Below are 14,548 nucleotides of genomic sequence, written 5' to 3'. Positions count from 1 at the left end.
GTCTATGTGCTATGCTTTTGTGAATGGAAGTTACTCAAAAGACCACCACCTTTCATTGACTCTTTAGCAATGCTAGTTAAACACTTAGAATTTCCAGGACTCTACAGAGTTTGGAATGCCCCAAATTCAGAGCCAAATTCTACTGGGCTACCTTTAGTCCTTTTAATGGCCATTTATGGCCCTCCTCTATAACTGGGCTAACATCTTTTATCTAACATTTAAACTAACATTATTTATCTAACATTAAATTAATTGGAATGTAGGAACAGACTCTTAGCTTCCAGTCAACCAAGAGGCGAAGAATGCTGTCAGATAAAGTCAGAGGCCTATGACAGAGTCTCCCTGTTCTATGTTAACCCACCCATCTAATATTCCCATTAACGTATTTTAAAAATGCCTTGATTTATAACTTTGCTTTGTTCTATGACTATAAAAACCTTGTCAAATTGTTTCTACACTGGAACATAAACTTTGGGGTAATCTAAACCTGTGTTCCCAGGCTATGGTCACTCATATTTGGCTCAAATGGTCTTATGATCTTTGAAGTGATGTTTAGATATTTGTCTTTTTCAAAACTCACATTGAAATTTAGTTTAGTTGACATTGTAAAAATGTGATAATAATATTAGCAATAGGAAAAGGAGGGACTTTTGCATGCTCATGTGTGCGTGTGTTTGTGTATGTGTGTGTATGTGTGTGTGTGTGTGCATGTATGTCCATATACATGTAGAGACCAGAGAACAACTCAAGTGTTGTTCCTTTGGTACCACCCACCATTTTTGAAAGTCTCTCATTGACATAAAACTTGGCAAGTAAATGAGGCTGACTTGCTAGAGCAGTCAGGGATCTGCCTGTCTCTGCTCTCTGATGCTGAGATTACAAGTACATGCTACTACACACAGACTGTCTCACATAGGTCCTCATGTTTGTAAAGCAACAACTATATCTACTGAGTTATTCCCTTACCCTCCAGACTGGACTTTTAAGAGTCTATGCTAGGAGAACTCAGTCCCCATTAGGTACAAGTGCCATCTTGCAGAAGAGTGGGCTCAGCGCTGCAGTGGTTTCACTGCCCCTCGAAAGCTTACTCTCCTTTTCCTCTTCCTCCTTTTCCTCTTCCTCCTCCCTCCCCTTTTTCTCCTCATCCTCATTCCCTCTTCTTTATGACCCCCCCAGCCTCATATTCAGGAGTATAGCTCTGTGTCCTCTTTAAGTTCTTTGAGGTGTCTGTTCACGTAGTCTTTAAATTCCTTGAATTACTTGATCATTTTTATGATTATTCTTTTAAATCCTATGACCTGAGAGTCCTCCAAGTCATTCTCACTGGAGCACATTTCTATGGGACTGGTAGGTTTGGGAGCCCATATTGTCTTGGCCTGTCACAATGTGTGTGTCTTTTGCAATGGAATGTAGGCATGTGGCCTTATTTTTTTTTACTTAAGTGTTTGATGGCAGATTCTATTCCGCCTCTGTTGAGTGAAAGTTTGGTCTTATTTGTGTTGCTGCTCAAATTTGGTTGATTTTAGAAAGAGCAGGCATAAAGAGTTGGTAGAACAGTATTTCAACTACTCAAGGTTGATTTGTGACTGGAGGGATGAAGTAACATGACTCCAATTCAATGGTAACCAGGACAGCTATGTCTGAGAACGTGAGGCTAGTGAGAGATGGCAGCATCTATGACACTCATAAGGCTGCGCAACTATCAAACTGTTAACTAGAGCTAGGTCCAGAGATTGAGGAGAGCACAGAAGTCCAGGACCCAGGAATTCCAGAAGGTTGGACCAGTAAACAGGAAGGGCAACTCAGCTCGGACTACTAAGTAACTTATGGAAATTTCTCCGAAGCAGACCACATCCTTCCACACAAAACAAACCTCAACAAAGTCAAAAGGAAAAGAAGTAACCTTGTGCACCCTGTCTCACAACAGTGCAGAAGGCTGTTAAAGCCAGCAGCAGGAGACTCTCCAGGAACAGCATGAACTCATGAAGATCAATACACTACTAAATGATGACTTAGTCAAAAAAAATCAGAAAGAAATAAAAAAAAAAAACTTGCCGCTAAATGAAAAAGAAAACACAACAAAACCTTTGGGAATAGGAGAGCCCCATTAGCAGGTGATAGATTTAAGCTCCCACATTAAGAACCAGAGAGAGAGAACACATACTAACTTAATGATATGACACAAGAATGTGGAGAAACAAAACCAAAACAATCCCAACCCAGGTAGACAGGAAGAAGTAAAAATAGTAGCAGAAATTAATGAAGGAAAAACAAAGAAAACAATACAAAGAATCAACAAATCGAAGAGCCGCCTTCTTGAGAAGATAAACAAGATCAATAGACCTTTAGCACAGTTAACAAAAACAAAATTATTCAAACTAACAGAATCATGGCTCAAATGAACAGAAATAGAAACTCCATGAAAAAAGATACAGCCTCTCCCATTCCAAGTACCGAGTGGGACCCTGACCCATATTCACCCACCAGACAGAATCCACCGCCTTTCCCATGGGCTACACGCATGTGCTTTGCTAACAGTGTCCCTCATTCCATCCCTAATTCTCTCTGCAGTTGCTGATTTTATCTTACCACCCAATTCTTCTGACCACATAGGTCCTTCTATTTTTAGAATGGATTCAGGGACATATTCTTGTCTCAGGGCCATAAAAATAGATAAAAAATGCAAATGATGGTACTTGTACAGATATAAATGGGACATTTATCAAAGATAACATTTAAGTCATTCATTGACAAGGGAACATCAGGGCATTAAAAGCAACTCTGAAGTGTACCCCGAAAGGAGACACATGCACAGCCACTCAGAGAGGTTCATTGGACCTCTGAAGAGAAGAATTTGCCACGAGACAGAGTCTATCCATCCGCTTGTCCAGGGACTAGACTGACTTTGTTATTAGTTTTCCACAACTTCCAGAGTTAAAGTATTCAGAGAGCGACAGGTATAGTTTCCTACAGATCAGACAGTAACCTGGTGCAGGGGACACACCAAGTCGAGCTGAGTGGACCCGGGGTGTCCCAGCCTCCTTAGTGTGCCTCATCTCTCACAAGCACTCTGCACAGGCCTTTGTCCTACTGCTCTGCCTCCCCCCTCCCTGACACCACAGAACCCACTACTCCATGAAACTCTCTGCCTTGCCTCAGACTTCAGCCCCACTGTCTCCTGGGGCTGCCATTTTTCTGGGCGCACCTACAATCTGTCCACCATTCTCCGTGGGACAGGGACTTGATCTGGTCTGATAAGGCTGCATCTCGGTTCATCACACAATGTATAGTGGTAGTCTGTGGGGGTCTTTATTCAGTTTTGAGGAAATGCATCAACAAATGCAAAAACAAAACACTCTCAGCAGCCAGGGGAAGCTAGGATGGGACTTCTGGATGATGCTATCATAGACTGGCTAGCTCCCCTCCCTTCTGTAAAACAGGCCACTGCTTCCCACCCACAGTTTAGAAAAACACATGCCCTATTAGATGGGAATATTTGAAAATATTGAAAATGCTAACTCCCCCTTCTCAAAAGTCACAGTGGCAAAACTATTTTTCCAGAGATTTCAGCTGCATCCTAGAACTGTCCGGTTAACTTCTGAGACACACCCTAAAGCCTACCAGAGGCCACCCCTGACTATAGGGCTTTGTACACTAACTGGTCAACCTCAGTTCTATTTTTAAATACCATGATTTGAGAAGTGCTAATTCTCATAACATTAAGTGGACACTCCTTGAAATCACATTTCACTTACAAACCTGTGTGGGACCTCTGTGAACACACTCCAGTCCATGGTGGAACAAAAACCACCTTCTAAGATACAGACCTAGGCTTTCGGTTCTCTCTGTGACCATCCTTCTACTTTGCATAGCTGAGAACACCCAATCTATTGCACACCCTAAGAAGCCTCCTTACCATATACAACACTTCACTCTGCTGCTGTGATCTGTACTAGGAACCGAATTTGGGTCTATAGCCATAGTGGGGGATGAGGGGCTGGACCTTGAGGGCAGAGTCTGGAAAACAACATTGACAAGGTCCTGACAGTGGCCTCTGCAGAGGCCTTCTACTCCATGCACAGAGCAAGCTAGCCAGAGGTCCCAGGGAGCATGCACAGAGCAAGATAGCCAGAGCTCTCAGCTTTGTAGAAACCTCAGCCCCAGCTTCCCCAGAACAATGTGAGATGGCCACACAGCTCTTCCTAGTGGGCATGGCCCAGTTGCCACAGTGCTGTTTGCTTTTCCTCATCCTTTTCCATTAGCCCACCCCCTCCTACCCAGCACCTCTTGGTATCACTCCCCAAAGAAACTACATGCACTGACATTCTAATCTTGAGCTCATTTAAGAAGAACCTCAGACTCTCTACAGGGGAGACCTTCTGTTTCAACAGTGTGCCAACTGTTAGCTCCATCAGGAACCCTGACAGGCAGGAGCACACAGTCATCTCCATAGGTTTGCCATCAACCAAGGGGTCACAGGAACACGGAAAGAAAGATGCTTGCCTACGGACGAGCAAACATAGCTATGCACAGTCTATGAAAGAGATTCCTGACCACCAGCGCTGCTCCCCAAATCAGAGCTGGACAAACACATCTTTAAATACATTCATTAAATGTTTCCACTCTCACTGAAATGCTCTCTTACCGGGCAATTAAAAAAATAAAGAAGGATTCTCAGAGAGGCTGGGCAGTTGTTTGCAGCTGCACGGGGCAGGTGCCACCTCTACGCCACAATACAGATTTCCCCTTTGTAAGATGACTTACTGACACCAGAAAGGCATTTAAGTCTATCCAAAAAGGGAAAACTGTGATGAGCCATCTATAATCGCTACTCATTTTGTGCTAGGTTGTGTTCAGAAAAATCCTTGAACTGACGGCTCCAAACAATGCAGCACAAAGTGATGGAGAAACGAATCAGCATCAGGCAGAACTCTTATCAATGCCCATCCTCTCCTCAAAACCGTCCAGTTGGCTGGCAGCACATCACTGGTTCCCTTCCATCAAGAAAATGCATCAGTCCATCCTAGAAATGGCGCAGAGGGAGAGTTAGCTGCTCCGCAGGGCCCAGTCTCCTAAAGCATGGAAACACGATCTCAAAACCATAGTGTTACACACATGGACTCCAACGCCAAACAAGAATCAAACTTAGCCATGGCTGTGAGGCATCTTCAGATGCTACAACATAAGCTCTAAGAATGATGGCATTTAACCTGTTTCTTTGGGAACAGCCCCTACAACTTCAGTCTATGGGAATACCATAATACCCCTAGTGCCGGGAACAGACAGGAAGTATTAAACTTACCTCTCTCAAAAAAGTCCCCCATTATAAAACACCAAAAGGTCAATGTTTTACTGAAGACAAGCCTGTGTTTGCTATCTCTGGTGTTGATTTTTCGGCTCTGTCATGATTTTTTGGGGGGAGGAGGTTACTCATGTGGTTTCTTTCCTTTATTTCTCTTTCTCTTCTTCTTCTTCTTCTTCTTCTTCTTCTTCTTCTTCTTCTTCTTCTTCTTCTTCTTCTTCTTCTTCTTCTTCTTCTTCTTCTTCTTTTTTTATAGTGTCTGTATCTATGTATGTATCGAGAGTGGCACACATGCCACACTACACTTGTGAAGTTAGAGGGACAATTTGTGGAGAACAACTAAGGAAGATAAAATTAGTCCACCTCTCCCGACCATGCAGGGAGAGAAGGCCAAAGGTGAACCTGGAGAATAGTTATCACACACCAAGAAAAGGAAAAGGGCAAAGCTGCAAGTTTGACTGAAGATCTGGTGGCAAAAGGGCAAGAGGCTGAGCCTGCTTGCTGTGAGCAGTGGGATGGGATGAGTGACTCATCGGGAACTTCTCTGTTCAGCCTTAGATGCATGGCGGTCCCCACTTATCCCGAGAGTACTCCCAGCCATCAAGGCAGGCCACCTCGATCCATGAGAAAGGACAAGGAATAGCGCCAAAGTGGCATGGTCTTCAGCCCAGGCATGGTCCGGAGCCATGGCTGCCATCCTTGCTGGCTATCCAAGCTATGCCCCTCAGCCGCAGTTGCCAATGTTACATGGGACAGACATTTAAGCAAATGGGACTAGTCAGGTCAAAGCATCACAAAGACTAATAGACGAAGATTCTGCGTTTTTCAAGATGCTCACTTTGAGTAGTTTGTTTTGTAGCAATAAATGGCACAAGTCTACAGCTGGTTTAAACAGAATTCTTTGTAATCTCTGCCTTTGACATTCTGCTTGTGTGGGGGAAAAAAAAATCAGAGAGCTAGCAGCTGATTCATCACGGAACTTGTATGTCCCACTATGTGAGTTATTTTTGTGTTGGAGTGACCAAAAGACCTGACAGAAACAACTTAAGAAGAGAGCTGTTTGTTGTTGTTGTTGCTGTTTTGGCTCATCGTCTCAGAAGGTTCAGTTCGTTGCTGTTTAGGCCCATGAGACTGAACAGAACATTATGGCTTTGGGAGTTTCTGGTAGATGGCAGTTGTTCATGTTACAGAGGACCAGTAAGCAAAGGCAGTAGACAGGAAGTGACAAAAGACACTATACCCTGAAGGAGTCCCTCCCAGTGACATACTTCTTCCAGCTAGGTTCACTTCTCAAAGTTTCCAGAATTTCCCACAACAGCACCACCAACTGTAGAGCAAGTTTTCAAAATAAGAGCCTGTGCTAGATATTTCAGATTCAAACAAGAATATTAACTGCTTAGAAAAACTAAAGAAATCGAGGTGGCCCCTGAGTTCCACGAGGGACACTGAAGCTATGACCAATAGGCACATGGAGAAAAGAACAGCGAGCTGCTAAAGTGTGTTATACAAACAGAACGCTAGACGATGGTTTGTGTTCCGTGGGGACTTACTCCTAGAGCCTGGCGCCCTATGTCAGGTAGAAGCCGCTCTCTCTGTGCTCCTTGAAATTAATTCCGCAGGCTAATTAGTAACTCTCCATTAGCCAGAAGATTGGGGTCACCAAACACCTCATGTTTTAGAATTCACAGTCTTACGCACAGCCATAAAACCATCTCTCATTGCCTCATTATTGAAATTCTACTACATTGAAAAAAATTCTCCTAGTTTCAGAAAGAACTCATCAGGAACCATGAAACAGTTTTGATTGACAGATAACATCATCATTCTCCCCCCTATAAACACACATCTGTCATTGAATGTTGGCATTGATATCCTCCTTTTACAGAGGGCCCCACTAGGCATGCTGCATGCATTATAGAATTTTTGCTTTTACAAAGCCTAAATTGTTTTTCCACACATTTTTACTTTGAAATTCTAAACCCTAGCACCTGGGAATGTGACTTATTTAGAGACAGGCCCAGAAAAGAGTCAACTAAAGGGTTAGATGTGGTGTTGCATGCTTGTAAGCCCAGCATTTAAAAAGTGAAAGCAGGAAGTCACAGGTTCTAGGCTAGCTTTCACTATATAGCAAGAGCCCTACCCCCACCCCCATACACACACAGTCCTAATAGGAAGATCCAGAAGGAGCCTGGTTACACCTCTAGGTCGGTCACCTGTTCTCTAGAAGGTAAGCACACAAATGTCTGCTGATTAAGCAAGGCCTTAAAAGATGGTGGTGCTCCACAACAGGCCTGGAGTCTGAGTGTAGTCTCCAGGAAATGGATGACCCAAACCTCAGCTGCTTCACCCACTCAGAGAGGGACCACTCATTCTGACATTGGACATCCCACAAACTCAGTTATCTGAACTTCCTTTGAGAAGCAGACAGTGGCAGCAAATGAGGAGGTGGTTTTCTTCCGGCAGCACATTACAGTCATCCAAGGGAAGGGCAGGAAGCAATGAACTTTAGGAATACAAGAAACTGAACTGTCCAGGCTCCTGGAAGTAGCACATACAAGCGGAACAACACACCAGCTGCCCAGGCAATTCTCTGAGGGACCACTGGGCAGTGGCGGATGGTCAGTGTCTTGAGTTAGGGATGCCTGGATTCCTCTCTTTACCATGGCAGAAGCAAAGGAGCAAGGATCTTTAGTATCCCTCTTTAGTATATATTGCACGATATCACACTGCCATTCTGTTTAGAATAGAGCTGTTCAAAGTTCCCTATTGAGCCACACAGCTCGGACAAGGAACTTTACTGCTTCTAGAACTTAGACCTGCCTAGAAACTTGCTTTTTGGTCATCTGGTTTGCAAACCACATTGCCTTAAATTACAAATGAATCCTTTATTTTTTCGCCCTCGAGATAAAAACATGACTGCCATCCATATTACCCAACCCTTAGAGATCTTCCTCAGCCTATGCACATGTTTCTGTGAGAAGCACACTCTGCAGGAACTCAGTCAAAATGCAACACACATCTATCACACAATGGGGAACAAGTCAGATGAGAACCTAGGTCTAAACAGTTGTCTCCAGTGCACATGCTGTCTGGCACCTTCTGCTGTGGATTGTAATGGCTCCCATTCAGATAGCAAAGGTACTGTTTTAAGACAGTTTTACATTCCTGTAAATGGAGGACAATCTTATGCAGCCGTAGTACAGTCCTTTGGATGAGGCACCTCTGGCAGCAGGTAGGACAACCTGAATTTACATGCAAATGCAGCAAATGCAGTGGAGAGACAGAGCAGCCTCCCAGAGAACTTGGAAAGCCTCACAATGAACAAAGGCTCCAAATTAACGATAAGACAGCCAGCTTTTCTGTAAAATACTCAGATATGCTTTATGGCTCCATGTTTGTATGGGGAGATCATTTTCCACCTGTAAGATGTGCTTACCTGTTATAGAGGAGAATGTCTGGTTTCCAAATCTGGCCATCTGGGAAGCGAACATTCTTCACTCCAGGGTACTCGGACATGTTCCACTGCAAATAGTGATCTGTCCAAGACTGACAAAGATGGAGCATTAGCAGTATGTTGTCCCCTGGCTTACTTCTATTTCTCATAAGAAGTTGCTAGGGAAGCTCAAAGCCCAAAAGAGTTCAGACATTATTCTATAAGTGAGCTGGCATCTATAAAGTGTAAGGAAACTGAGAATTAAATAATCCCTTCTAAAATTATCTAGAATGGCATAAAAATCACATTTGGGAACCTGCTGTCACCGTGATCACATTCAGATGGAGGCATTAAAGCTAATTCCAACTCACTGCATACCCCTTGGCTTAGGTTTTGCCTTCCTCGATAGACAGGTTACTTCTAACCAAATTAATAATGGTTCTGCTTTCAAAGTTTTCCCTAAAATGGCATTTTGAAAAACAAAATAAATTCACTTATTGAAACTGGAAATAAAACCAAACTATAGAGATGTCAGCCATTTGTTTCCATAAAGCAGAACCTCTTAGGACTTCTGAGGGCACACTTAAATATGAGTGATTTTTGTCTTATGGACAATGCTTTATTTTATTAATTTATATTTATTTTACATCCCAACCACAGCCTCCCCTCCCTTTCTCTCCTCCCACACCTTCCCTATTTCTCCCTGCTCCAATCTACCCCTTCTCTGTAACCACTCAGAAAGGGGCCAGCCTCCCATCTGCCTCAGCAAAGCTTGGCATATCAATCTGTCGTAAGACTAAGCACCTCCCCCTGTATTCAAGCTGGGATAGGCAATCCAGCATGAGGAATAGGTTTCCAAGAGCTAGTCAGAGCACCAGGGATACCTCCTGCTCCCATTGCCAGGAGTCTCACATATAAAGCAAGCTACACAACTGTCATATATATGCAGAGGGCCTAGCTCGGTCCCATGCAGGCTCCCTGGTGTTGGTTCAGACTCAGTGAGCTCCCATGAGCCAGGCTACTTGTTCTGTGGGTTTTCCTGCAATGTTCCTGACTCCTCTTCCATTTCCCACAATCCCTCTTCCCTCTCCTCAGCAGGACTGCCAGAGTGCAGCCCAGTGTTTGACTGTGGGTCTTGAATCTGCCTCAGGCACTGGATGAAGGTTTTCTGATAACAACTTGAATAGCCATCAATCCACTCACAAGGGACGGTCAGTTCAGGCTGCCAGGAATCTTAGCTGCAGCCATCCTTGTGGACGTGTGGAAGTTTCCCTCGCATCGGGCTTCTGCCCAACTCTATAAAGTCTCCCTTTACAGTCATCTCTCTTAGCATGGACAGTGCTTTTGACAGTACGAGCTGATACCTCAAACTGGGCCTCAGCAGCGGAACACAGACGCAGGGATGAGGACTCAGGAGCATCCACAAGTAAAGTAACTCAGCATCAGGCCCTCCAGAATCATCTCTACCTCTGGAACACTTAGAGTCTTTGCTCCAATAACCAGGTAACTCCAGCCACTCCCAGGGCCAAGCCTGAAGAGCTATCACAGGTCGAGTCTCCTACTACTGGCAGGCAACCATCCTTGCTCCATTAGGTCTCAGGGCTGGCAGCAAAGGACCCATCAACAAGATCCAGACTTTCCAGGACTCATGCGTGTGCTTTACCTCCATCTAAACCCAGAGTGCCCCCCATAATCAGACACATTCTCATTTGTTTCCTGAAATATATCCAAATTATTTATGCTAAGATACATATAAATGCTTCAGTTGTATAGCAATCTCCATTTGATTTCTGACCACATGTTTGGTGTGATGTTATAAAACAATATTTAATCCCGAGGAACCAAGTTGTCAGAGCTATTAGATTTGGAATACACAGATGAGTGTTGTGGATCTACAGTTAAGTATTCTGGCAATGAAAATCCAAGGATAGGTCTCAAAGGTCTAGGCTTCCTTTGGAAGACAGATAGTGTTCTATAGTCTATTATAGAACTGGAATAATTTGAAGTCAGAGAATAAGGGCTATTCACAACCATGAACCTCAGCAAACAAGGATGCGACATTTAACTCAGCATGCAGCAGCATCACTGGGCCATCATCACCTGTTCTGCTGGGGTCCACAATTAATGAGATTTATAGGACTTAGAACACCGAGGAAGTTCTGGCCTCATTCAAGTGGTCTGCTGGGAGAGCCTGGATACCAGCCAAACCATGTTTGTAACCACCTGCTCCATATGGATGTGCTTGGTTCTATGTTCCCCTTCATTTTTCTCCCCTGCTTTGGTTTCAGTGCACTTCTGTCTTACACTTCACCCTGAGATGCTGCTCTGAGTTAATCATGGTGACCATTTTTGTGACCATGGGAGCTACGGTTCCAAGAACTACCCTTGAGGGCATGCTGGCACGACAGACAAGATCCCAGCCCCTAAGCCTGATGACATGATTACCAGAGGAGTTGGGACGTGAAGGAAGGAAACCACCTAGTTGTTCAAACTTAGGAGTACTTAGTGGGGCCAGGTCAAAGCTGACTCACACCTCCCATCTTTCCCATCTTGCCCTGTATTCCCTGGTTTCTGAGTACACTCAGCCGTGGGTATGCCACAGCTTTGTTGTGACATCACTGTTATGTTGCTTGTTCAGCACTGTTTGTGTGCCTCTTTGCTCACCCCAATCCAAACTTGTCAATAGGATGAAAGAAAAAAAGCTATGACAGCTCCGTATTTAAGTTAACCACTAAATCAAGACTCAATTGTATCATCAGACCTCAAGGAAAGAACCTTCAGGCTATCTCCGGTCTGGTTCTGCCAAAGTTTTCTCTGTACTCCAAGTGTTCCTCCATAGCAACGCAGGCCAGATGCAGTCTCTGAAAGGGATCTGTACATTCTAATCTCCCTGATATCAAAGCCAATGTGACTTATGGGGCGGTGAGGAGGAATGGCTGCAAGCACAGATCTGGGCTGAGAGAAATTTGCTTGGAGAATGTGTGAGCTGAATTACCTTCCAGAGTAAAATATGCCACCCCTGCAAGCAGCAGGGTAAAATCATGGGATCTTTACAGGAAAACAAAAAAAATGATGGATTTAGAAAATGATGCTTTCATTTTACAGAATACTACAGGGTACAGCGCTACAGTATCCCCAATATCTGAGATGTAAGCAATGGTGTAAAAAGCATGGGCAATGTGTTTGGGGGGTGCGAACACACCATGGGGGTTGAATATGAACTGTAAGCTGCTTTTTGGGGGGCTTTCTAGCAAAAAAATGTAGAATGAGGTCGTTGCAGTCTGGTCGAATGTGTGAACGAATGTGTGTACTCAAAGCATTTTCTGCCACTTAGATCTTGGATCTGTGGGGATAGGAATCCAAGATATACTCTTCCATGGATAGCACCTGACAACCTTTCAACATGGCAGCTCCTGAGAATCCACAAGAATGAAGCAAAGACACCAAGCCCCATAATGAAAAGAGTGTGTGGGTTATAAGGTAACAGAGGGAAGGGGAGGTGATAATGTAGAATTCACCTCTATGCCAAGAACTCCTTACACAACTCTGACACCTTGGTGTAGATGGATATTTCTCATCCTGACTACCAGTCCCCAGATACCTGGCACCCATTTCCCAAATTACCACATAGAAACTTATTTTAATAATATATGCTTAGCCAATAGCTCAGGCTTATTACTAGGTAACTCTTAGACTTAAATTAACCCATAATTCTTATCTATGTTTAGCCATGTGGCTTGGTACCTTTTCTTAGCACAGCATTCTCATCTTGCTTCTTTGCATTTGCCCTTCTCCTTCCCATTATCCTTAGTACAGTCGTCCTGCCTATACTCCCTGCCTGGCTACTGGCCAATCAGCATTTCATTAAACCAATTTTAGTGACAAATCTTTACAGTGTACAAGAGGATTATTCCATAGCACCTTGGCCTTCTATGAACTTGTCTTGAATTTGCACAGAACTATCTATACATGGCATGAAAACAGGGCTAGACAGAGCCAGGCAGGTAAAATACTCTCTCTTTCAGTTCTTGGTCAAGGGAGCCCAAGAAATGCCCAAACCAATATATGGGCATCATTGATGATGCTCGTGATTGCCTCCTAGAACTTGAAGGTAAAATGTAATTCTGAAGATACTATACACTTTGGTTGGATATAGGACTTAGAGCAATCACATTAGAGCAAACCTAGAAGCCTCTTCTTTGAAGACTAGCTCTCACAGTATATGAAGTATAAGTAGTCACGGAAAAAAAGCAAGCAGTAGTCCTACCCAGCTGTAAAACCTGGGAACCACAATAATAACCAGCAAGGCAAGATAGCTCCAATGGTAAAATAGTGGCGCTTATCTCTTAGGAATAACCAAGAGCTCTGTAATTAGACTAAAGGCCTATTCAATAGGAAGAAAGAAATTCATGTCTGGTATTACAAACCCAGTCAGCAATCCATGGCCAGTGAGGTCATGGTCCCTAGAGAAGAACCTATTATTACCACTTGTCTAAACTGATATACTTTCTAATTGCATTCTAAATACTTAGGTTCATACTTACAGGTAAGTGTAGATCTCATCTCTTAACAAAGAAGCCTCTGTATGAAGCACACCGAGACCATCACAGAAGCCAACAATTAGCCAAGATGCAGAAAACAGGTATTGGTGGTTTTCTAACCCCAACTGATAGTACCCCAGTGCTCAGGGAACACCACAGAAGATGGGGCAGAAATAACTACACCAGTTACTGACACACCAACACAGACAGGGGAAATCCCACTGAAGCATTTATCTAATTATCCTTTATCAATGAAACCTTGGGAGTCGGATACCAGTGTAAGAACCTGAATGTTCAGGGAAGTGGCAGCCCATCCTGCTGATAAAGAGACAGTCTTCTCCAGGAACCAGTCCCAACAAGTCCTCTACTCGCCAATGGTCAGTACTAAACACACACAGACACATGCGCCACAATAAATAGACCCAGTAAGTTTCACTCCCCCTCCCTCTCTCAACCTTGCTCTGTGTGTGTGTGTTTGCAATAATTAAAGTATAAAAGGTCAATCATTTTAAGAGCAGTGGAAAAGGACACAGAAGATGTTAGAGGAGGATGGGTTGGAAATGATATAAATAGACAATATACTAATGCATTACATTCTCAAAAAATACAATTAAAAAATAGTTTTGTTTCCTTTAAAAACACTTTGCATTGTAATGAGAAATACATTTGGTTTTCTATGCATAGAGCTCCCCAAACTCTTATCTGAGTCTGAGTGAGAGGAATATCTTTGGCTAAAGTGGTCCATTGGAGTTTATGCTACTGTAGCAGCTTTGAGGTCAGGACTCCTCACAGTTTCAGGAAGAAGACTGGATTCCATGAAGGCAAACTGCCTGATGAGAGCGGAAATGCTCAACCCCATCTCATCCTCCAGTCTGGAATCAGGAGGTGGGAGTGGGGATCAAGGGAGAGAAACCCCTGCACAAAGAGGAGGAGGGTCTTAAAAAGCAAGTTCACGAATCTGGAACGTTCCAGTGTTTCTATAGAAGCTGAAATGCCCTATGTCATATCTTTCCACGCTTTAGATCAAAGGTGTCTGGCAGCCTCCCTAGCGATAAACCTCTGCAAAAGGCTCTACCAAGCAGCTTTCTCCCGGGCTAGGAAGAGTAACTGGGACCTATGCTGGGAATCAACAACTCTGTATTCTTCAGGCTGCTGGGATAATCTCAATCATGCGAAATGAAAGACACCTGGGGAAAGGGCTGACGAAATCTGCAAGAGATAGGTCAAGGAGAATTCAATTTTTCAAAAACTTTTGTGACTGTGGCATTTTTG

The 14,548-nt window shown here is 43.7% G+C and overlaps 1 protein-coding gene across 2 annotated transcripts in view; it reads right to left on the bottom strand.

Moving 5' to 3' along the window:
- Window positions 1–14,548, bottom strand: part of Chrna7 (cholinergic receptor nicotinic alpha 7 subunit) — a 116,141-nt gene that overhangs the window by 46,035 nt on the left and 55,558 nt on the right. For both annotated transcript variants that reach the window (XR_015736295.1, XM_085682682.2), the window contains exon 4: window positions 8,739–8,848. Coding sequence is in view for 1 of the 2 variants with exons in the window: in XM_085682682.2 (XP_085538808.2) it covers window positions 8,739–8,848 (110 nt within the window). In the remaining variant the exon portion in view is untranslated. The remainder of the gene's footprint in view (window positions 1–8,738; window positions 8,849–14,548) is intronic.

The sequence above is a fragment of the Myodes glareolus genome, chromosome 24, assembly GCF_982192425.1.
Source record: "Myodes glareolus chromosome 24, mMyoGla1.1, whole genome shotgun sequence".
Classification (NCBI taxonomy): Eukaryota; Metazoa; Chordata; class Mammalia; order Rodentia; family Cricetidae; genus Myodes; species Myodes glareolus.
The sequence above is the reverse complement of the archived record's forward strand: the minus strand, read 5'-3'. Positions and strand labels throughout refer to the sequence as shown.